General features: G+C 45.8%; 1 protein-coding gene across 2 annotated transcripts in view; it reads right to left on the bottom strand.

The window, feature by feature from the left end:
- Positions 1 to 25,806, bottom strand: part of MST1 (macrophage stimulating 1) — a 1,288,434-nt gene that overhangs the window by 292,423 nt on the left and 970,205 nt on the right. For both annotated transcript variants that reach the window (XM_069644177.1, XM_069644176.1), the window contains one exon: positions 6,549 to 6,584. In XM_069644177.1, the coding sequence (XP_069500278.1) occupies positions 6,549 to 6,584 (36 nt within the window). The remainder of the gene's footprint in view (positions 1 to 6,548; positions 6,585 to 25,806) is intronic.

Below are 25,806 nucleotides of genomic sequence, written 5' to 3' on the forward strand. Positions count from 1 at the left end.
GTTCTCTTCAACCCAACTAATTTTATGTTTCTGGTCCCCCTCAGCTGGGCTCGGACCTTTCACGGTTGTTGAAGACTTTCGAATGTGCAAGGCTTTTACCATAGACCGCCGCAGGACCGCTTCGACTTTCACTTCAGCTTTCCCTTAATGTTATTTGTCGCAATGTCTCTTCGTATTGGTAGTTCTACATCTCAAACAAACATTTTCAACAAAATCTTCCTCTTCAAGCACTCACTTTTTTAACTTCCCCTTTCGTTGGGGTTAATCTTTACCATTGCGCATTTCAGAGTTAGATCATTTTGCTGCATCACGACATCAAACATTTTGCAGAAACTTTTGAGTGGGCTGTTTCCTTTCGCCAGACTCTGTATCACTGGCTTCACAGTTATCTGTAACTTATAAGTTCATTACTGATTTGCTTTCTTTCACATGTCATCCGCAGGTGCGCAACTTTCAATTATGCAATACACTGTTGCGGCTTCAATCTTTTTTTGACACAAACCAGCCTTTCATTTCTTATGCTAACTCACCGGTTGTGTGCATTCCTTTCTCATCTTTGCAGCTTTGATACACACATCAAGGTTGATACCACAGGCTTGGCCTCGCCTCCCAAACTCTTCTCCGGGAGGGTCACTTTGCATCATTGAAACACAATGCAGGCTTCTTCTTGTCTGGGATGTGGCTTTCTCTGTGTCTCGTTCACGGTTTCCTGGAGGCAAAGACTCCTGCAGGGAGCTTCAGGGTTTTCCTACCCCTCACTCTGGTCCCTCGATTGGTCGCCCTGCTCCAGTGGGTTCACCTTCGCCCCGGAAGATCTGCTCCTTGTGTCTCACCTTGCACAGAGTGTGTCTCTATGTTCCACCTTTTATCCGTGTGGGGGGAGCAAATGGGTCTCAAATATACGTGATTACGGTCAAGTGCCTGACGTTGCGTGACCTGATTAATGGGACATGTCCAATTAGATATGTAAGGGTTAGCCTCTTTACTCTCAGTTGCCCTCCTCCTTGGCCCAGTGTTTCTGTAGAAGGGGGCTGTGGGGAACATTAGAGAAACCTAAAAAATAGGATGGGGTATGGGGACGGAAAGGGGGGATACCGCGTCTCACCATCGGTTGCCTCACCCCAATCCCCGGAAGATCCCCCACCCAGGTGATCCTCCCACACTGGTCCGCCCCCAGGGTCTGTATCCAAAGGTGATGGTCGTGCCCTGGCTACCTGAGAGAGAGATTCCAGAAAGTACAATTTCAGTAACCTAGTTTAGGCTACTTTGAAAGAGTTACAAACATTATTTGAAGTCCTCCTTTTGTGAATAGTGGCTAAAAGCAGTACATAGTATGACGGACAGTGTCCTAATTGGTGAGATTTAAAAAGTATATTTCCTGCAAAGAAAATGGGCAGCTATTAATCCCAGTCGCCCAGGGAAGCTTTAGACAGAATTCCTGCGTCCAGGTTGCACCACCCAGGGCAAAGATGGCTACAGCGGAAGGACTTTATGCCCTATGTTATTGAATGGCGACCAGGGGGACTTCCAAACATGCAAGCCAAAAAGCCCCTCATAACTCAAGAAGAGCAAACAACCCAGAGGTTAGTAAGAGTCATAGGGGACAACTGCACTAAGCTGTAGGTTGAGGCTTTGGAGGTTCAAGTGTCGCAGAAGCAAAGGGTTTGTCTTCTGACAAGTATGAAAGCTGGGTCTGTCAATTCAGTGGTTACGGTCTTCAAGAGCAACCTAACTATTACAGACAGTACGAGGCAGGACTCAGGCTGAATTACCTCGGCTTCAGATACAATGGAGTATACACAGGACACTACGAACATAACTAACACTTGGAATGACCCCTACACAGGGTCTTAATGCATGCCTACTCTGTATTTCAGGACTCAATATTCAGCAGGACTGCTCTCTCCTTTCTGGATAGAGAGCAGTCAAGAGCAGTGATGCACAGGGCCACCGAGGTGCATGCACCAGCAGTAACCCAGCACCAGGCTGTGCAAGAACCAGGCAACAGGCGAAGCCCAACAGTTCAAGGGAGGGAGGCCCTGTTCAAGGTCTTCACATTCGATAACACAGAAGAGCTTTGCTGTAGATGGCTTGGGCAATGGCTGTCCCAGTAGCAGTCTTCCACCGTCCCTCTGGAGCCTCCAGTGCTTGGATCCAGTAGCTGATTGAAGAATGGCTCCATATCAATCTTCAAATTAAAAATTACGAGACTGCACCCCACCTATCAAGGGACCTGCAAGATTCAAACTATGGTCAGCTGTCCAATCCGGGACAGGCAGGTTAGGTACAGCCATATTCTCACACACATTTAGGCTTGCATTGGTGCCACCTGCAGCCCCATACTTCGTCTAAACCAGTTACACTGTACTGCACAAAACCCTGCCATGTGGTAAAAAGAAACAACAAAAAAAAAACAGGCATGCACACAAATATAAAAATGAAAGGTACAACTGCTACCCGTCTTTATGCTTCACTTACTAAATGGAAAATATGTATTGCACAAAAAAATGAAATACATTTCCATCCACCATTCTTTTCTCAAGGGAGGCTACGATGGGCTTGGGGGCAGTACCTCCATTTAAGGCAACAATAAACGTAATTGGGGGACAGTACCTTAATTGGCGCTGCTAATCTTCAGGGCACACTAGTGCCACAAAACAAAAGGAGTCAAGCCAAGGAGTGAGGTTTCAAATGACCTTGCTCCCAAAAAAACAGGTCAGAGTAACCAAAAAGCAGATATGCTGGGGTCCCGTTGAAGTAGACAACAAAGCTGCACAAAGAAAAAGATTTTTCTTAACAATCGAGACGCACATTGAACATGCTAGGTGTGGAGGAGAAAACATAACACCAGAAAGTGAGAAGCAACAACTACAATCACCTGTTGTCATCATGAGTGAACAATCCTAGGATGCAACCAACTTTATCTACAACTATGCCATGGTAACATCATCCCTGGTGAGAAAATAGGACCACAGTATAACCCATTTTAATGAAAATCGTTGAGATGTGTTGTTAAGTCTATGCATTAAATGTTTGCCACAGTACAGTGGTGCTCTTTATGAGCCAAGATGTCAGCTTTTCAGATGCTCTTGTTGCAATGGGGTGGCTGTTCCTTGTGCATACCTGTTCTACTATGGGTAATAATTGAGCATGTCCTCTTGCCATTGGATTGCACTTAGTATATAGATGGCCGGTGACAGGATGGAAAGGAGTTGCAACCCTGCTCCTTTGTGCGATGCTTGCTCTTCATCTGTGGTTGGCAGCTCTCTCTACCTCAAACTCTTGCCAGGCTGCAGAACAGTCATCGTTTTTATGCCACTGGGCTTTTTCCCTTTTGGAGACCATTTTTATTTGACAGCATGCCTTCAGAGTGTTGTGTTGAGTTGGCATGGTAGCATTGAATAAGGGACTATTTCCCTTTGTCTGGAAGGCAAGGAAAGGGGCGTTGCCATAGAGTAAAGATCCTGGCTCTTGGAGCATGAAATCACAAAAACTTAGGAAGAGTATGTGGCTGAGACGTACGGTGAAGGGTATAAAAACGTTTCTTGGCATGAGGGTGGAGTCAGGGAATAACATGAGGTAACTTGATGAGGCAGGCACAAAAATTGGTGAAGTGAAATGTCAAGTGACAGAAAAAATGACTATGGTGGCAATCGGCACTTCATAGGTTATAGAATATATAAGAAACAAACACAATGGAATAGGATTCCGCAATGAATCTTCTCAAAACAATGAAACAAAGAAAGAGGAAAGGAAGACATCTTTAAAATAAAAATAAAGTAAACTCAAAATCGCACTCTCAGCAAGCACCAGACTGCTCGGGGAACGTCCTACATGCAATTTAGTTTCTCGTTCTAATCTTAGCATCGGGTTGACGCTCACTGGTGATCCCGTGATTCCTTAGGGAAACATGCTATACAATAGTTTGGAAATTGGCAAACAAATAGCAAAAACAGCTACAAGTAACAAATAATGGAGAGAAGGGGCATGCGCTGGTCTGGGACAGAGCCCGCCCATCCTTTGCAGCCAAAACCACTTTCTTACAAGGCGTTCCTAAAATTAAAAGGAAAAAAAAAAAAAGAATGTGGCGCATTTGGTCTCCCTCATGTTGATTTTGCTTGTAAATGTACACACTGTGCAACATGCATACTCCAATCTGAAAATAAAGAAGCAATGGACCAAATAAGTCAAAAGTTAAGGCACTCTATGATGTAATGAATTCCCCAGCCTAACTCTAGGAACCCGCAGTGAGTTGTCAAAGCAGCTGGGTACACCCCAAGTTAGTTGATGCTGGACCTGGGTCCCACACTAAGGCATGGGCCAGAGAAAGGAGCACTGATACCCTCATTCACCAGTGGCCCTCAAAGGACAAGGGGGAAAGAGGGAAGTCAAGATGTCTTAAAGATTCACCTGTTCCTAAGACTGGCACACAGAGACGGATTCCATCGCTCTAGCCAGAACCAACCCAGGTGTAGTAAATGAAGCCTTCCTCTTAAAAGAAACAAGGCTAAAACGATTTGATGGCATCAACGAACGGGAAAACATTTCTTCCTACAGCACTAAAGGAAATATTTCTAAATATCACTCACACGCATGCAGATAATGACATTTCTGTGCTTACAAAGTTGCATGCGAACAATCTGAAACTGACTTGTGTTGATAAGATAAAGAAAACAACCCCTATTCTCTTCTCCTGTTCAGTTTGTGTGCGTTACAAACCTGCACATTCCCAAACAGTTGCACCAGACACCGCCACATGCTTACCAGTTGGTTTTCTGACTTTAGATTCATACGCTGGGAAATCAAAGGGAGCCAGTTTAAAGCAGACAATGGAAGCAGAGTTTCAAAAGGGATGGGAGCAGACCTCACACAGACCAGACAGTACTTTCAAGATGGCGGCAGGGCTAATGTGAGCTTGAGCCATCCCCTTTCTAATCCACAGTACTGCATTCTGAAGTCTCAATCACAGAGGAACACAACCCCCTACTACACAGGGGCAAACAGTATCCTAGAGCACACCTAAGTAGAGCGGAGGCCACGCTATTAAAAAACAGCTAATTCAGTCTGGGAGGGTTGAGTGTTCGAGAAGGAGTTGGCGGGAAAGTTGTTTGGGGAGACTGACAAGCCAGAGGTCGATTGGGGGGAGAGGTGGATGTTGGAGGGGGAACATTAGGAAGGTTAGCAAGACTGAATACTATATAGAAGAAAGCTTTAGAGGGAGCAGAGCAAGAAGGTTGGAATGAGAGAAGTACATGGAAGAGAGGATTGACATCTGGAGAGGGAGAATTTTGTCTAGAGGAGGAGTGTCACAATTTGGAACAAGAGTTTTTTGGAGGCGATGGGAGGCCATATCCTCAGGAGAAATGGGTATTACAAGAAGGTGGAAGTAGACTAGCTAAAGAGGGAGACACAGCGTGAGAGTTACTAAGGGGAGGGAGCATGCCATCTGCAGGAGTTGGTGAGGAGGTTAGAAAAGGGTTATCAGATGTAAAGGATGTCATTAGGTTGGAGAAGAATAAAACCAGTAACATTTGTGGGGAAGGATGGTGGAAAGCTAAATGGGGCAATACAGCTGCTATACCGGTGGAGTGTGGAGAACAGGTACTCCTAACTGGCTACAGAGAGCAGAGGTTTCAGTGTACCAGTTCGGTCCAGGGCAAAATGCCAGGGAGGCAGGAGGAGATAGGAGATTGGGGAGGCGGGTTAAAGAGATTATGTTAGGGGTTTTCAAGATGGAAGTAGCCATGGGACCAGGAACCCAGGACAGGATCAGGACAGCGTCAACCCAAAAATATATGGCAAGAGTAACATCTGACAAGCACTTTATTTGATCTAAATCCGTAATTTAAGCTGTAAGCAGTAAATACCTTTTGCAATACTAAGTAGACTATTCACACTCAGAATGGCTTCATATTGACATTGGTCTCAATTTGTGAGAATCAATGGGATCTCTCTATTCTGGAGCAGCAGCTGCATTAACAAACCCTCTTTTATTGCCGTTCCCATAGAATAAAGGAGCTAGTCAGATCTACCCTTTATCGCTGTAAATCACCACATTAGAGCCACTGGGGATTGCCATCAGAAAAACAAGAAGATTTAAGAGGGCGGGGGGCAACAAAGTTAATGGTTTTTGCCAATGTTGCCCAACTAGTGTCCAGGAATAGAGAAATCCCTTTGTTCCTTAAAGTGAAATTTAGTTTTGACCATTCAAAATCCATAAATGAAGATGCTAAACCTAGTGACATTTCATAAGCTATTATATTGCTCTAGGAATAATTAATTCGAAGACATGTGGAGTAGCTTAATGGGCCTTTGTGATTCGACTCATGCACATGTTTAGATTTTACGTTGATGTTCCTGTATGAATTCCAATCTGCAGTTGAAATCTATTTTTTCTCATTGGCTATGTGCAAGTGATAAGGTGGTCTTTAAATAATTTTTGTGAATCGCTGCACAATTTGTTGCCTTTGTTTCACAGTGATTAGCAGCCCTTGTATCAAAACTCAATTTGAAAAGAAATGAAGTGCTTTAAAATGTGAAATTCCTACCTGCACCTGTATTAGCAGAAGGTTCTTGATCTCTAGCTGTAAAACAAAAAGAAACATCAATAAATTAGTCAGTTAAAAAATAAACTGGCACAAATACCCTTAGCAATTCATTGACAATTTGAAACCTGTGTCGACAAGCAGTTGGATGCGAACTATTTGTGCTGCTCCTAAGAATATGTTGGTGTTTAATACTTTGATTTTATTCACATAAGTTTACTGCAACCTCTATGTATAAGCAATACATGTTTGCAGTAAACGCATAGGCTAGAACATAAAAATTCCAAAGTCCCAACTAATAATAAAAACAAATTAATAAATACTGTTTCAAGCACTAATCAAAAACATATTTGTTCTCTAGCCCAAATGCACACGGGGTGGTTAGATGTACTTATTTCTTTGTTCTGTGATTTTGCTGAATGCCACTTCTGAGTGCGATTGTTCATGGGCATCTTTGGATCACCTTTGGGACCGAGTTAGGCATTTATTTATTCATTTATCCTATGCTTTTTAGGCGCTTATACAATAAGAAAATACTGTTTCAAAGCGGCCACCGGGCAGGGAGGGAGCAGGGAAGGGAAATACAACACAACACAATATTTTAGAACAGAGGTGGGAGGGACGAGCCTACTACGCCTTGTGAGTATTCAGAACGTGCAAGTGCAGAAAGGAAGAGGGAAGAGGTGGTTAAGTGCTGGGGTATCTGGGCTCGAGGGAGAGCCATAGCCAAAGTGCTAGTAATATTGAGTGCTACACAACCTGGGCCGCGGGATGTGTAAGTGCAAGCCTCCAGAGCGGAGGGTGTGCAGATGCTAAATGCTGTGGATAGACAGGAGCTGGGAAGAATTGGTGTGGGAGGTCAAGGCACAGAGGATGCAAAAGGGCCAAGTACACCGTTTCAGCAACTGTGGGATTAGCAGAGGAGAGAAGGAGAGAAGGAGGGAAAGAGGAGGAAAAGAGGAAGGTTTTAAGGAGCTTCTGGAAGAAGTGGAGATCCTGCTCAAGGCGCAGAGGGAGGCTCTTCCAGAGGAGGAAGCCCGCAGTGGCAAGTGAGCGACACCCTGCCCTCTGTTTAGCAAAACGCTTTACACACAGAGAGTTGGTGCCAGAGGAACAAAGTGGTCTAGAGGGAGAACATTTAGTGAGATAAAGTTGAAGGTAGTGTGGTCCCTGGGCCCTGACAGCCTTGTGGATGATGCAGAGGGATTTGAATTTAATCTGTGCAGCAACCGAAAACCAGTGAAGACTTTTTATGCTGGAGAGATGCAGTCCCTGGGCTTAAGGCCAAGTATACATCTTGCTGCCCTATTCTGGCTAAGCTGGAGGGGTTACAGAGTTGAAGAGGAAAGGTTCAGGAGGAGGCTGTTACAGTAGTCAAGCCTAGAGAGAACCAGGGCTTGAGTCATGTTGAGCCTCTGTGGGAAAGTGAGAAAAGTCAAATTCCTTTGAGAAGGAAGAGCTGATAGTTGGACGCCTTGGCAATGTCCTGAGTGTGAGGGAGGAAGGAGAGAGATGTGTCGAAGATGACTCCCAAGGTTTCTTGCTTCAGTTGAAGGCGAAGGGAGAGAGCCCAAGGAGGAAGGCGAGAGTGAGGGGAAGGAGGAGGGAGCAGGATTCTTAATGGGAAGGATCTCCGTTTTACAGGCTCGGAGGCAGAGATCATTGGAGTCGCACTAGGACTAGATGGCAGATAGGCAGTCAGGGATGATGGAGGGTGCAAGAGGGTCAGCAGGGAATCTGAAGAAGAGCTGTGTATCATCTGCATAACACTGCAAGTTGGAAGAGAAGGAGGAAATGAGGCGTGCAAAGAGAGCAAGGTAGATGCCAAAGAGCCACGAGGAGAGTATAGAGCCCTGGGGGAGACCACAGGTGGAGATGGAAGCAGGAGAGTAGAAGGGGCCAGGGATGACTTAGGAGGAGTGGTTAGTGAGGAAAAAGGATAGCCAATCCTTTGCTCATTCTGAGATATCAAGTATCATGGATCCTTTGTATGAGGATGGAATGGTTTACTGTGTCAAATGCAGAAGAGGGATCGAGAAGGATGAGGACATCTGGAGAGTTGGAGTCCAGAGATGCAAGCAGTTCTTCACGGGTGTTCAGAAGAGCAGTTTGCATGCCTCTGGATGCTCGGAATCCAGATTGATGGTCGTGGAGGCGATAGACAAGTTCAGTGTGAGAGTTGAGTTGCGTCAAGACCAGCTTCTCAAGCAGCTTCCCCAGGAAGGGGCTGATGGAGATAGCTGGCAGGGCAGGTAGGATCAGAGGATGGTTTTTTCAGGAGTGGGTGCACAAGGGAGTGCTTGAGGGGGGATGGGAAGATCCAGTTACAAAAAAGTGATTGCAGAAATCAATGAGAGCAGGAGCAAGAACACCAATGTTATCCTTGATGGTCCTGGATGAACAAGGGGAGACTTGTTTAGAACAGACCTTCATGGAGTGGACAGCTTTGGTAACTTATTCAGGTGTGACAGGAGAGAAGAAGGAGGAGGAAGGAGGGGCGTGTGGTGAAGGGGGTGTGGGATGGGAGGGAGTTTAGAAACTCAGGTCAGAATGTCCTGAGTTTTTGTGGCAAAGTGTGAGTTCAATGTATCACAGAGGGTCTGGGAAGGAGAAGAGGAGGGGGAGGATACTGCAGAGGGGTTGGCTAGTTCGCTGCACATTTTGAAAAGTTCAGCCGAGTTATTGGATGCGCTGGAGACCGGTGCCTGGATGTGGGCTCTTTTCTTTGCACGGATGGCGAGTCAGTATTGTCTTTGGAGCAGGTGGCATGTCAGTTTGTCAGAGGATGCGCCTGAAGTAAGCCACTTCCGTCCTGCTGCCCTGCAATTACATTTCAGGGCTGCAAGTTCGGTGTTGTACCAGGTGTTACGCTTTGAGGCATGTTTCAGATGGATCCCCATGACTGGGGCAAGAATGTCAAGAGTGTTGGCGATGGTAAGATGTAGATTGCTGAGGGCAGTGTCAGAGGTAGAGTCAGAGGTGGGGGGGGTGACAGAAGATGTAGGTGGAGGCGAAGGCTGTCCAGTCACTCGTTTCATTGGGCGGACGTTATTGAACGAGGTTAGTGGGACCTTTGAAGGCGGTCAGCGGGCCAATGGGCCCAAGATGTGAGGAGAGAAGAGAGTGGTCTGACCAGGAGAGAGGGGTGACTGATGGGGGGAGAGAGAGAGAGAGAGAGGTCAGAGTGACTGAGGGCATTAAGGGTGTGTCCAACTGTGTGGGTTGGCCCGGAAGGGAGAATGGAGAGGTGCAGAGGTCAGTGAATAGAGTGGATGCAGAGCTTGGGGAGTCCAGTTGGATGTTGAAATAACCCAGGAGGAGAAGGTTAGAGGTGGAGTAAAGTAAAGATGAGCAGAAGTCAGCCCATTCCGAGAGGAATAGGGAGGTGGCGCCTGAAGGCCAGTAGATGGTAGCAATGGTCAGGGTGGTGGTGGAAGAGGTGACTAACTTACAGACCAGGCTTTCAAAAGAGGAGTAGGGCTGGGTAGAGAAGACGGAGACAGGAACCCACTTGGGGAAGATTAAGCCGACGCCCCAGCCGGTGCAGTGAGGTCGAGGCTTGGAGATGATCTTGAAGCCATAAGGGAGGGGGGAGTCAAAGGCAGTGACTGAGCTGGCTTTGAACCAAGTCTCCGTAAGAGCGAGAATGTTGAGGTCAATGTCTTCAATGAGCAAAAGGATATCAGAGGAGCGTTTGTTGGCTGAGCGGGCATTAAGAGTCGCCAGGTGGAGGTGGTTATGTTATGTTACTTGTCATTTATATAGCGCTCTATATATCATTGGTATGATCTCAAAGCACTGGTAGGTTTAAAGTGTTTCATTAGGGTGGTAAGTTGTTCATGGGGAAGTGTTCGTATGTGAACAGCTAGGCCGAATTTATGAGGGGTATAGCTGTGTTCTAGTTGTGTGATGGTGTATAGTAGAGAGTAAGCGTAGAGTAAGCGTAGTGATGTGATATATGATATGATATGATGGTTCATCTTTAAGGCACCCGAGACCAGGCATGTGAACAGGATGGCAGGGAACAAATTGACACACTGACACACAGTGACAGTGGGCTGGGCTTATGGCGATAGAGGGGCATACGGACATATAGCAACAGCACGGGGAACAAGAAAGCAGGGTACACAGTGACACACAGGTACAGTGGGCACACATGGTGACGAGAGGTTTGGGTGATACAGTAGTATACATGGTCAATGCCTTTGAAGGTTTTCTGAGGTGGGGTACAGGGGCATGGAAAACCAACCAGAGGAGGGGGAGAGGAAGTAGAAGGGGGCGATGCAGGCGTAGGAAGGAAGTTAATGAGAGAAGGCAGGATGTGGTCAAAGAGAAGGAGGTTGGGTTGAGGTCCCTGAACCAGACCGGTGCCAGTGTGATAGACATTAACGAAGCAACGAGAGGAAATGAAACCAGCAAAGAGGATTTCCCACTTGGTGCCACTGTTAATAGAGGAGCGTGTGGAAGGAGGGAGAGTGGAGATGAGGGGGGGGGCAAAGATCAGGAGAAGGGACAGAGAAAGGATATCAATGAAAACTCTAGAGCTCTAGAGGAAGCACTGACATAGTTGTCTGCAATGGGAAGTACAGGGTTTGCACTTATCTTTTTTGTGCTTTTCCCTGCTGGACTTGAGAGAGATGGGGGATAGGTGATAGTGTAGAGGTTCGAGAATATAAGAGAGATGGAGAGAGGCAGAGGATTAGGCAAGGAATGGGGGAGGAGTGGCAGCACTGCACAGTTCTGGAAAACTCACTAGGTGGCCTAGTAGAATGAGTATGAGACACACTGAGGAAATAGAATTACCTTGGATAGGTGTCAGTGATGTATAATCAATACGCACCTAAAAAATATTTAAAAAATGGAGGCAGCAACAATGCAAAGCTAATGGTGCACAAGTAGACAAATACACGTTGAAAATGCAATGAACGGAATGAGGTTAGCTAAGGCGAGGATGGAGCACGGAAGATGCTTCAGAAGAGTTAGTGTTGGAGTTCCTCAGACTCACTTTCATGACTGCAGGGGTCGTGGCAGGCCTTTGGAGCAGTTGCAATGATAGCAGTCAAGTAACCTGTCCGGGGAATGGATCATAGTCAGAGATGTGTGCCTGTGGCTGTCCATGCACGGACAGCCACAGACAGGAGCCTTGGTTTCGGGGCCTTGGAGTGAGAAGGTCGGCTTCCGCCTCCGGTGATGAGATTGGCTATTAGATGCGGTAGCCAGCCAATCACTAGGGTGCAGCTTCAGGATGGATGGCTGTTTGCACAAACAAAAAAGCGTCAGCTATTTTGAGATTCAAAGCTACTACTAGCACAGTGCCTTCTGCAGCTTTGTGCACCTATAGGGACACCAGCCCCACTTTGCACACACAGACAACGCAGTCACCTCTCTGCGCTAAATGCGGTGCTTGGAATCGCTCTGCTCAAATTAGTTATTTTAAAGCTAAATTATTTCTGTTATATGTCAGCACCATCTACAATGCCCACAGGGCTTAGCTCTGTGTTGGATGACACCACGCTGCTCCTGCAGTAGCGAGTGTAGGCGAGGAGCTCCTGGCCTCACGAGTCGTCCTCAGTGCCTGTCTGGTGATCGAGTGGGACCACACTAGTGTAGGATTGGTTGTGTTCGTCAATCTACTATGGTGCATGCTAATGATCCAGTCATGCCCTACAGTAAACTGTGGGATCCGGTCCCTTTAAGGAATTGGTCCCACTGAATGTGATTTAAAGATGCAATGCTCGGTTGAAAAGTGGAGTTTTGAGACCTTTCTTGACACTTTGATAGTTTGATTGTTTTGTAAGCAGTTGTGAGTGTGTTCCAGAATTGACAACCTTCAGTTTTCATGGTCTTCATCCATTTGCCTTTGGCTTAACTATATTAGCAAACCAGAGATTTATGAATGGATCTTCTGCTCCTGAGTGGTGCGGTATTGAGCAGTTAGCCATTGAAGGCATTTGGTGCCCTTCCCCAAAAATATTTTGTGGATTGTGCTGAAAACCTTAAACTCAACTCTGCCTTGTCAGTAGTGATTTTTGCTCATTCTCATTTCCTTAGGTTGAAACAGTGTTTGACTGCTTTATTTTGCATCCTCTGCAGCTTCAAAAAGGTGTTTCTGATGAATAGTCAACGGATACACACTGTATAGCTAAAGGAAATGTATCTAATCTTTGAGAAATGTACCATGTGTCATGACATCGGAAGAATTGTTCTATTGAGAAGCCAACAGCCAAACAACCCTTTTGTACTGCCCTTGTGTTTGGGTCTTAGTAAATGGGCCACCACATTGTTTTGTACCCCCTGCCCCCATGAGAGGAGAAAGGATAAAGTTTAATATAACAATTCACATACTCCCTTTCTTTTTTAAAACGTTCTTTATTAAAGTACTTGGTTCAGATCATTATTTAGACGCAATACAGGTAACATAAGGACAGTAAGCAGGAGCAAAGGTAAATACGAGACAGTGTTATAGGAAGCCACAGGCGACTGCATAGTCAGTGGAATGAGTAAACTGAGCTGAAGCCTCATGGGAACACAGGATTGCCACACAGCAGGAAGTGCAGTTACAGGTTTGCTCAGTATATTTGGGGACTGTCTTAAGCACGCCAAATAGGCTTTAAAGGGTCGCCAAATGTCTGTTCGGTGACTCCCAGCTGGCTGCATAGAGGCCCACTGTTCTTCTGTGTCGCTGGCACAAGTGATGGCATAGACCCATTGTTTGATTGATGGTACAGTGGGCCTTGACTAATACATCAATAGACAGCGCATCGCAAGAATCAGGCCTAAATTAACGAGTTTATACCCCCACCCCACTGGATCTTTGAACACATGAAAAAAGACACTCCATGTAGGTGACATCTAACCTGGCACCAGTTATGTCAGTAAGTGTAGAGCAAACCTCCAACCAGCACCACCCAGTTTACAGCAACTCCATACCATATGAAAGTAACCCACATCAACCCCCTCCACCCCACACCTAGGGCAACAGCCTGCACTGGTTTGGGTGAAGAGTTTAATTTGTGCCATTGTATAATGGTACCTGTGCAAAACTGAGCTGTATTAAGCGAAACCAGGAGTTGTAGGAGACTTCCCGGGTCTGTGCTCACATGTCGCTCCATACCTCATCTGTGATCTCAACATTCATATCCAATGCACATTTGGAACCGGAAAATAGGTATGGGGGACAACACCCCATCTTGGATTAAGTTATACAGAGAAGACACAATGCCCGGGAGTCACCGGCATCCAAAATATATTCCAACAATGGGTCCACGTCAGGTTCAACAGGAAAAGTTGCCCGTCATCCCTTGAACACCCTGCGGTTGCTGATATACTGAAGCCACACCTAAGATTTGTACTGCATAAGGGCGGGGATGTCACCTGCAGAGATACATTTCCCATCAAGAAACATGCCATCCAATGTGCTAAAACCACTCTCAGCCCAGCGGCACTCAGTACCCACATCCACTATGGGAAGAGTCGGGATACAATTCCACAGCATAAAGTTCCCATGATAGGGATGAGTGACCCCCGCAAGTTTCCACACCTTACACCAGGCCAAGGCCGCAACGCTCGCTGCGTCATATGAACAGGGGTCTGCAAATGTGGGAGGCACTACCAGAGACCCAACATCACGTTCCCCAGCTGAGTATTTTTCGACCTTACCATATGGAACCGCCATCTCCCAGAGAACCAGGAGGCTGCGTGCTGCGCCTGCCAATATATCTTAGTCAGGAGCGGCAAATCCTCCTCGAGTATAAGGCATGGTCACCCTGACCATGTCCCACTTAAGATGCAAAGCACCAGAGTGCAAGAAAAAAGCATTGATGATAGTTTCCAAGTCTTTAAAAAATGTAATGCCCGGCCATAGCGTATAGGTATGTTCTGAAAAAAGTGAAGTAGTTTTGGCAGGATTGTCATCTTGAGCAATGCTATCTTATCCGCGAGGGTCATCAGCAACTGAGCCCATGCCGTGAGTTGTGTTTTGAGGCGTACCAAGTATCTAGTATAATTGTGTCAAACAAGTTATTTTGTCTCCTCGGTAAAGGGATCCCCAAATATCGCATTTCAGTAGCGGCCCAGGAAAAACCCAGTAAGTCACAGGGCTTGGGCACGGCATCCGTGTGTGGAAACATTTCAGACTTAATACAGTTTACCCTGAGGCCCGATAGTTTACAGAACGCCACAACGTCTTGCATGATATGTGTGGGTCCCGTACAAATAGTATCGCATCTTCTGCATGAAGGCATATCATTTCAGGGACCCCAGTCATCCGGATGCCCCTATGCCTGTGCCTGAGGAGATCTGCTAGCGGCTCTATGGCTATAGCAAACAATAAGGGAGACAAATGAGAACCTTGGTGGGTGCCTCTGGCTATACAGGGGAGGGCCGACAACATTGCATTAGTGCAAACTCTAGCGACCAGAGGTGTAGAGCAATCAGACAGAAGAGAAACTAGGAGTCAAAACCACATTTCTCCAGCACAGCGTACATGCAGCACCACGAGACCGAGTCAAAGGCCTTCTGTATGTCTAGTGTGGCTGCAACGGCCTGAGTCTTTGGACCAATTTGAGCAAGTATAATGAACAGATGGTGCAGCTTGAACGCAGTAGAGCACCCAGGTATGAAGCCAGATTGGTTGGGATGAACGATATAGGACATATAGGATGTCAGGAGGGTAGCCAAAATCTTAGCAGAGATCTTAACATCAGAGTTTATTAGGGAGTGGGGGGGAAATACGAGCCGGAATGTTGAGAAAGCTTATCAGGCTTCAGCAGCACCGTGATCACTGCCTCCTGCGTGGTGTTAGGAAGCAGGCGGGATTAAAGCGCTTCCACCCACACTTTGTAGAGGTGAGGCACCACGGCAGACCTAAAATGTTCAAGCAGTAAAATCGTCTGGGCCGGGTGCCTTCCCAGTGGGGAGTGAGTCAATCGCCTGAGAGATCGCCTCCTGAGTGATGAGGAGATCTAGATGAGCGACGGCTTCCGGCGATAGTTGTGTTAGCAGAAGACTCCTCAGAAACCGGTCTATATCGGCATCTGAGCACATGTTCATGTAGAGTTCTGAATAGAAGGCTTCAAATACCCCATTAACCGCGGTCAGTGTGTGAATCAGGGTGCAAGCTTGGCCCCTAATAAGCAGAATGCAGCAACCCCCACTCATCTGGCGGTCCGCACGAGCAAGCAGCCTGCCAGGGCGGTCCCCCTCCCCATACCTCCTTGCCGCCACTGGAGCCTGTAAAAATTTCAGCTGTTTCAGCGCGCGCTCTATAAATCTGTCTAAGGCCTCCTTAATTTGTGAGAGTGTGGTGAAGGGGAGGGCGAGCTGACTGTTGCCGCTCAATGGTTTTGAGGATTCCAAATTCTGTGGACATCGCGATACCCCGAATGTAGGCCTTGAAGGCCTCCCACGTAGTAGCTACCAAGGCCACAGACCCCACGTGTCTCAAAGTAGAGCTTTAAATACATGCAAAGGTTGGTTTCAAATGCAACATCTGTTAAAGACTGGGATTTAAATCACCAGTGAACCAAGGGTCTAGGAAGCCCAGCAAGGCAAAGGGTGAGCAGAACCGGGGAGTGATCCGAGTATGTTCTGGGTAGCATGCTCACCTCAAAGACTCCACCCGAAAGGACATCAGATATAAGCCAGAAGTCCATATGGGAAAAGGAATCATGTATGGAGGAATAGAACGTATTTGTACTGTCGTTAAGGGTTGAAGGCCCGCCACACACCCACCACACCCAGATCAGTCATTCTGTCCCATATAATTTGTGCAGGCTTAGTTAGGGCCCCATATGACCGGCCTGATCTATCCAAAGTGACATTTAAAATCGTGTTGAAATCTCCCCCCCCCCCCCAATACAGATTCTAAAGGCGAGAGGGCCAACATATCTGCAAGTTCAGCATAGAACACAGGCTCATCCATGTTGGGAACATATACATATACATTTAACAATACCAACTCCCTGCAAACAACTCGTAAACCAACACATAGCACCCCAGAGGATTCAAGCAGACTTTCTTATGTTGAAAAGGCAGGGAATTGTGAAGCAAAATCATCACCCCTCTGGATTGCGTGGAATATGTGATGTAGTAGCCATTTTTGCCCAAATCACTAGCAAACCCCTTGCATCCAGTGGACAAAGCGTGGGTTTCCTGCCACAATAACAGCTTGAATTTATGGCAGTTTACCACGAGAGCGAGATACCCCTGACCGGCCCATAGAGTCAGAGCTTGCTCTGTAGTACTTTTTAAGATGAGATAGCTGCACCTTAAAGTGGATGGGGTGTAGGATTTCTTACTCCAACACCAATCAATAAGGACAACTCAATGGTTTGGCAAAGGGGAGTCAGTTTAATGACGAGTACAAAAAACAGGGAAATATGGAACTCGACAGTGATGCGATAGCCCGTCTCGCTTCAACTCCCAACAACTTCATGCAAACAGTAACAGTTATACCCAAAATTCATCATCATTGACGTGTAACACTCAAAAGTTATCATGCAATTCTATTGGTTGGAAAAGGTAACTTAAATATAGGTGCTATATCTGTATATGGTAATGGAGTGTGAGGATTGGATAAACATCATTAGGTGAGCGTCTAAGCCCTTCCCTCAAAAATGACTACGGTGGGCATCACTAAAAGTACGACGTCCCATTGGTTCTACTACCTATAGGTCCCTGGATTATTTGGTCTACTATGATTGGGTTGGCTTCAACCCCATGCATAAATATCCACTTTAATTAGCAGCACGCAGAATGGTCAACCAGGTGCAGGATTCCCCAAGATTCACCAAGCCTCCCTTCCATCAATCAGTGCTTTAGTGCTATGTGTCAATTAGTTGGCTGTGGTCGGCCTCGAAACTGTAGCTTCTTGTCAGGAAAGGTTATGGTATCTCCTATTTGGGAGACAGCCAGGCGTAGGTGCCTCTTCTCGCTTGGCTGGTCACGTGCTAGCACACTGTGAATCTGCTTAGTTTTCCTTCTATTTGTGCATTTAATTCTTATTTGCCCTGCCACCTGCCTGGGCCACCTTATATGGACCTTCACGGGGCAGGCTGCTCTGAAGTTCGATCCTCCGGGGCTACTATCCGCCTCCCTTTCTTGGTCTAACCTCGGCTTCCCAGGCACAAGCTGCTCTTGTTGAGTTTCTATTCAGCCATCTCTTCTTGTATTAGCTGGAATATGAATCCTGTCCTGTTTGACCGCTAGTAACCTGAGTTAATTCTGCTTTTTGTATAAAAGTGGACTCGCACTTATATAGTGTGCCTTGTTGAGGTAGATATATAGGTGGTGCTTGCCGCTCTATTCATCTACTAAGCATAGCAAGCCGCACTGTTTACTAATCTTCTTGTGGTTACAAGCATATGTACAGGCGTTAGCTTCATCCTGCTTGACAGTTTAAGTTTCTTTATCTTTCAACGTCGTCTTTCCTAAGTTCATGATATCCTTTTTCATGGCGTTTCGTCTCTGTGTCATTTTCTTTCATCTGTGAGTCTGTCCGGGCCCTCGTGACGTCACCATTCGTCTTCAATTAAGGCCTGTTGAGTTTCTTCTCGGACAGTGTTTTAGCAATCTTTATTTCGGGTCATTTGCTGGTAGGGTTTTCTCAATGGATACCTTACTACCCATGGTTGTCTGGTTATTGGCCCTTCAATAGGTATTGCTCTTCTGATGGGCACTGGACAGAGCCCTAATGCGGCTCTCTGCTGGTTTATTTGCTCATCATACATCACATATCTCAGTGTGAACGTTCCTGGTACTTCAAAATGGCCGGCTGGAGTGCAGGCTCTATTTAGGACCTCTCTGGTCGATTCATCGACCACTTCCGCTTCCTCTTTTGGATTCATCTTACTTGGTTCTTCTGTATCCATTTCTTCTTCGTCTTCTGGGTTTGTACATGATGGTTTGAAGGAATGTCTCTTTGCAGTCCATATTTTTATCACTCCTCTCAGGCTTCCTGCTGTTTTTACATGTTCGTCTTTGTTCCATGTCATTAGCTGACATTGTCCATTTGGGCTACAATAGATCCATTTTCCTTCATAATTTCTGCATTTCCTGGGGTAAAGAAAATTCGTACCCTCTGGCGCATGCTCGCTTGCCTTCACAAAGTCTCTTATTCATCGTCAGTTACATCTCTAGGCTTCCATCCTGGTTTGACATCACTCATTATCTTCATCCCTATGGCTTTCTTTGCAGTTTTCTGGCATTGCGAGGTTATTATCTTGATAACACAAAATCCTAGTAATATCATTACTAGCAGGGCTCCCAAGAACTTGAATGCATCTGCCATCCATTGTGGAACCCATGAAAACAGTGATCCAAACCAGCTGTCATCATCAACTTCGTTGGATTCATTGATCATCTGGTTCTGCAGGTTTGTCAGCATACCTATGGCTTCTGTTAAAGTTCCATTTTCTTTGTCATGAGAAGGTATAAATGTGCAACATGATTCTCCAATTTTTGCACAAACTCCTCCATCCATAGCTGTGATCATGTCAAGTACATATCTGTTCAGTCGGATGGCTCTTAGCTCTTCCTTGATCACATTGAATCCTTTTATTGTCAAGTTGATGGTTTGCAGTAACTCCCATCTGGTTATCTGCAACCATTTAGTGTTTGCTCCAACTTGGAATCTTGGCATGAGGATTGTCGCGAACACTGATGAGGTGAGGCTGAACAGCCTGTGTTCATATGGGATTGCATGAAATGCTTCTTCTGATTTGGCAGAGAAATAATGTTCTCTCTTCACTTGAGTTGTCAGTTCCACAGATCTCTTCTTCCACAGGTGAGCATCTGCTTTTAGGAAACTATCAATATTCAGGTCATTTTACGGGATCACTAGTGCTGGAACATGGACATTCACTATTGTGCACATGCCTCTCCAGTTTTTAGGCAGTCTGATGTATGCTTTGGATCCACATGCCCACTAATGATCCATGATTACTGTAGTCCCATGAGTCATTCCTGGAGCTTCAAAAATTAGTCCGCAGTTCTGATTTACTCACATTTTCCTTGTGCCTTTGTTCCTGAAGCACAATTGTGGGCTTTCTAGTGGCACTATCTGCAAGGGTCCTCCTCTGTCCTCGACCAATGTCAGCAATTTTGTAAGCTTTGGCCATAGTGGTTTGCACAGTCTCTGAGTTTTGTATTACTTCCTTGCAGGCTCCAAGGACCATCCATGCTCGGCAGATCACTACTCCTTCTTCCCATCCATTTGGTGAAAGTACTGTTCCCCAAATCTGCATTTGGTCTCTGTTTTTCCAAATGTGAGCCTCTTCTGGAGTTTTTCCTTGGACATTCAGTCTCGGGTTTACTTCCCATCTTATTCCTGCTCCTTTTACTTCAGGTTTCTCGTACCTGATCACATGATTCCTAATAGGGGCTCTATTTCTCGTCTTAATGTCCTGAACATAATAGTCTTCATCAGGATAATCTGTTTCAGTTGCCCATATCAATGAGGCATCACTTCCCATGAACTGGCCTCTGGTGTTGCACATTGCTACGTGTGACAGAAAACGTGCTGTCGGGACATGGATTTCTACAGCCACGAAGATCTTGGATTTCCCCATGCTGTATGGTAGAAGTGCACAAACGAAGCACTCTCCTTCTGAATTTCGTCTTCCAACTTCTTTCATGTACTGGTACCAAATGTTGTTCCCTAAATGTGCTGTGCTGTCCAGGTAATCATTTAGTTCATCATTATCTTCATGTAAGCTTCTCTCGATTCTTAATGTTTTCCTGTAGTTTGATAGGACTACATCTCTGAATGCCTCTGTATGGCTTTTTCTTGCTGGGGTGTTCTCAGGTATCCTGGCCCATGGTGCAGGCTTCATCTGCACTATTTGAGTGGACAAGAGTCTGGCAGCTCTTTCCTGGTCCTCGTGCATCTTTTCTCTGCTGCGTGCAAGTGCCCATGCCACCCAGCCTAACACTGGTCCGGTATATGGCTGTATTGTAGGCCTGGTACTTGTCCCTTGTGTTGGAATATGCGTGCTGGGTAATACAGTCTCTGTTTTGTTCTTCAGTTCCTCTTGTCGTTTTCTCGCTCTAGCTATGTGTGGAAATAGGTCTACTAACATTTGTGTCCTTGTGGAGAGTTTTTCTGCGGCCGCTTCTGTTTTCTTAAGGGCTTCTGACAAGACTGCTTCTATTGGCCTTCCTGTTAATTCTTCTAGTTTTTTCTCACCATCTCCTGTGAAAGTTTTTTTGGTAGGCAGTCTCATCTTCTCTGCTGCTTTCGTTTGAGGTTCTTTGGTCATTGACGCTAGGCCTGGTTCGTGTGCATTCAGTGTGTGTGTGCGCGTGTAGTTATCAGTACTTTTTCTTTCTTCTTGTGCCGACCCGGTCTCCGGCTTTCCTGTTCATTCGTTACCATAAATGTGTGTATATCACTATTAATCAGGTTCATTTCAAGTTAATTTACTTTACCCTCAGGTCTCATCGGGACTGGAATGACTATTTAAGTTCTTGGTGCTTTTGTGGGTTTCATGCATACATCATCATGTGTCTCTTAATACAGGATACAGTTCCTTTGCTAAAATTATGGAAAAAATAGATTAAAATAACACTTCGATGAGTCACCTTTACTGTGCATGTTCAAAGTATGTGATTTCTCAGTCCACCCCCGAATCTGCTTCAGTCCTGAGGACATGTTGGACACTTGTCAGTATGAAGAAATAGTAAGGTTCTTGACTCTGCTCCCTCGATCTGTCCCTCGGCACAAGTCTCTTCAGAATCTCCTCAGATAATCTCTCTGATGGTTGGCCTCCCCACCAATTCCGGAAAGTCAGTAACTAGGCGAAAAAGGACATTGTGCGCCAATCTACTGTCTTCTGGTGACAGGGACATTTGTCCTGCCTTTGTTGAGATTCAGGATTATACATTCGTTCCTTGACGTAAACAAGGTTTGCACTGTCCGGCTGCGTGGAGTGCGACCAAAATAATAACTTTATTTAAAAGATGGCTCAAATGTTCAGTGTTTGCTGGATCTCGAAGGAATGTTAATGTATCAGTTATTCTCCCGACAATAGATGGACAGTCTTCGATTATGCGAAAGAAAAGTGTGTTGATAAGTTCATCTATTTCTGCCTGTGGTGGACATATTTGTTTCCTTCTCACTGTACTCCTGGAGTATGATAAATTGTTCAGCAATGGCAATAAGCAGTTGTCTTATTATTTTTTCATTTTCAGGATCTTGGAGAAAGTCTGTGACACTGGTGAGCCTCACTATTAGTGAAGGGTAAGATCTTAACACTAGGTTGAAATATATAACCACGTCCTTTTTGATGTCTCTGTTGTGGGACACCATAAGTGCTTCCAAACAAAGTCTCGGTTTTGGATGAATCGGGATGCTTTATCTGTTTCCAATGTAAGTATCCTTGATCAAAGTTTGTCATAATCCTTTTCTTCTCACGGCTTGAGTGTGTCTTTGTTCAAAAGTTCAAGTCAACAAAACATGTTGTGGCTTATACGCGCAATTTTTCATCTTCACCCTGCAACTAGGATGCACAGAGTGTCTGTTTTTATGTCCTTATCCCCTTTTTTGCTTAGAGGAAGTGTCCAGGTTAAGCCACAACTTGCAAACATTCTTTGTCTTTACTTTGCTGGTCATGTGTCCTCCTTCCTCGTCATGGATCTCGTCTGCACGTGCTGTGGTTCTTCCCCGTTGTCTGTAGTCTCTTCGTGGTGGGGTGCAGGCAGGGGGGTTCCTCCGAAGTATGGCTTGATATCACCCAGGAAGATCCAAGCTCTTCTTCCTTGCAGCTTGACTGCGGATGGAGTGACGTCTTCAACTGTGAATGGTCTGTTGAACCTTGGCTCGGCCCACTTTTTCCTTGTGCGATTCCTCACCAAGACGTCGTCTCCAGCGAAGACCAGTGGAACACGTAGACCTTGAGCTGAGTCTGGTGTAGTGTCTCCTTCTGTGTTCTGTGCTGCCCTGCACCCTTTTCGTCATCGCTGCAGCTGGTCTGAAATTACAGTAAGGCAAGATGTCATAGTTCAGATAATTTTGCATTTAAGATCCTAGAACCTCTCCTGTCGACTGGGCGTCAAACCTAGCTCTATCTCAGGGTGTGAGGGGAGTTCTCATTCTTCTTCCTGTGGCTATCTCGTGTGGTGTAAGATGATGGTGGGAGCCAGGTTGGTTCCGAAGAGCATACAATGCCAGTGGAAGGCAGTGCAACCATCCCCTCTTTAGAGTAAGTTTCAACTTGGCTATCCTTTCCTTTAACAAGCCGTTGAGCCTCTCACAGATCCCATTACCTTCTGGATGCTACGCCGATGCGAACTTGTGCTTTATACCACCCAGCAAGCTAATCTGCTCAAAGACTGCATTTACAAAATGAGCCCCATTATCTGATCTCATCACTTCACACACCCCCCACCTGGGGAACACTTTCCTTACTAAGAATTTGGCCGCACAGGTAGAGTTTGGGTGTGTACATGGACCTGCTTCTATCCATCTAGAGAATGGACACATCACGACAATTAAATATCTGTACACGTTGCATACTTGAATCATGTCGACGAAATCGACATGCAAGTGCTGAAAAGGCCCATTTGGCCTGGGGATGACTCCTCATTACTTTTAATGTGTGCCCAGCGGTGAATTGCTGGCAGGTTATGCAGTTCACCATGAAGAATGTAACATGCTCAGCTAAATTCGGTGTGAACCAGTCTTCCGTGAGCGTTGCTGCTAGATTCTCTTTTGTCATGTGCGTCGAGTAATGCAACTGTTCCAGTACTATTTTTAATAGGGCTACAGGCATTACTGGTTTTCCAGTGCTGTCTTGTCGCCACAAGCTGTCAGAGGGGTTTAAAGAACACCCTTGACGTTTCCACAAGTTTTTCTCTCCCTGTGGTGCCTCCCCTTGGAGCTCCATTAGTTGCGTTGCCCAAGATCGTTATAGGCTTCCGATGGGGTTCATGCTACCATCATCCTTTCATGGGTGCACGCCACTTCCATAACAGTCTCATTTTTGGATGCCATACGCTTGGCTTCCGCGTCTGATGCATGATTTCCGCGTGAGACAAAATCTGTCCCTTTCGTGTGGGCGGCGCATTTTACGACCGCTATGTCCACTGGTAACTGTAGTGCCTTTATCAGCATGTCCAATAAGGCTGTGTGTTGCACTGGCGTGCCGTCCGCTCGGAGGTACCCCTTCCTTTTCCAGCACGCTAAGCCTGTGTGCACTGTTGACGTCCCATAGGCGGAGTCACTATACACCGTTACTTCCTGGTCTGCGTGAATCTCAATGGTGACTATCAACGCCAATAATTCTGCAGCCTGTGCTGAGTAGTGAGATGGTATTCGTGCACTAACAAGTACTCGAAATTCTCCATTTGCTGTGTGTTTCATCACAGCGACGCCTGTGTATATTTGCCCATCACTTTGGTCGATCCTTGAAGACCCGTCAATAAAGACGATCTCTCCTCCTACCAAGGCATTTTCCTTTACCCTGGGGATTTCATCATAGAATTCTTCATAATTCATGCAGTCATGTATCAGCTCTCCTTCAGTGACTGGCTCTGCTATAAACATAGCTGGGTTCACTATCTTACATCAGACTATTTTAATCGATGGGTTTGATATGATCACTTCATAGGCAGAAGCTCTCTGAGATGTCAATGTGCCCTTTGGTTTCTCTAAAATAGCAAATAATGAGTGCTCGACGTATAACGTTATGGAACATCCCATTACAATGGTTGTCGCTTTCTCTATGGCGAACGCTGCGGCAACTAAAGTTTGTTCGCATGGGAAGTTGCCTCTCATTACTGGGTCCAGGTTCCCACTGTAATATGCTAAGGGCTTGTACCCCAGCGATGTTCTTTGGGAGAGCACTGCCGTCATAACGCTACCATCTGTGTGTGAAAACAGGTCAAATTCCTCTGCACGATTGGGAATTCCGAGAACTGGAGCTGTGCAAATCACTCTATTAAGTTCAATAAACCCTTTCTCCATTGTCTCAGACCATTTTACCTTTTCCTTTGTCACCTGGGCCTTCTTTAGAGCCTGAAGTAAAGGCTTAGTATAAGAGCTGGAATCGAAAACCCATGCCCTAACATAGTTGCACAGGCCGAAAAAGCTCTGCATTTGCTTTATCTTGTGTGGCTTAGCCATGTTCAATATGTCTTCAGCCCTTTCTGGGGTCACCTTCTTGCCTTCAAGTGAGATTAACTAGCCTATGTACAGCACTTCCTGTTGACAATATTGTAACTTTTCCTTGTCAACCTTATAACCTTTCTCAGCCAGTATAGTCAGTAGCTGAAAAGAATCGTGCCTGCATTGCTCTTCTGTGGTGCTGCAGATTAGGATGTCATCCACATACTGCAAGACGGTACTTTCTAATGCAATATTGCTTAAGTCCATCTGCAAGACTCTGTTGAAAATAGACGAAGACTCACAGTACCCCTGTGGCAGCCTTGTGCTTTTCAAACGCATTTGTCTGAATGTGAATGACATCAGATCTTGTGAGTCATGGTGCAACGGGATTGAGAAAAAGGCATTTTTCAAATCAATCACTGTGAAATATTTTGCCTCGACGGGTATATTACATAGAATTGTAGATGGGTTAGGGACTAGAGGGAGCTTGGCTTCAACAATATCGTTTATTGCTCGTAAATCCTGAATTAAATGCCAAGAACCCCCCCTTTGATTTCTTGACAGGATAAACTGCCATATTACATGGTGACTCTGACGTCACTAAGATGCCCTGGTCCATCACAGCAGAAATTGTCTTAAAAATCCCATCATCTGCCTCTCTGGACATAGGATATTGTCGGACTCTTGGTAAAATTGCTCCTGGTTTTAGTTTGATTTTCACTTCTCCCAACCCCTTCAAGAGGCCTACGTCATAGGGTCCTGTGGTCCATACTGAGACAGGCACTTTAGCTATATTATTATCAAGATACTCCGGACGCTTTAGCGCCAACATCATTCTCTGAGGCACTTCCCTTTTTATCATTTTTACACTAAAGATGAGACTCACTTCCACCCTTGTCTCTTCTGTGTCTGATTTTTCGTCAAACAGATCGTCATCGGTGACGTCAGTCACTCGATACCCTTCTTCGATGGCGATAATCGCGCACCATTGTCTGCCTTCCTCATCGTACCCATCAATCAATGCTACTTTCCCTCGTACTGCTGCTGTGTGTATCATCAAGGGAAATACTTGTCCCTCCTCCTCATGCATAGGTATTCGTGGTCTAAATAAAAACTCATCAGGGGCTCTCATGGTTCTGTCTGCAAGGCCTGGCAATC

The sequence above is a fragment of the Ambystoma mexicanum genome, chromosome 2p (assembly GCF_040938575.1).
Source record: "Ambystoma mexicanum isolate Mex_15411 chromosome 2p, UKY_AmexF1_1, whole genome shotgun sequence".
NCBI lineage: Eukaryota > Metazoa > Chordata > Amphibia > Caudata > Ambystomatidae > Ambystoma > Ambystoma mexicanum.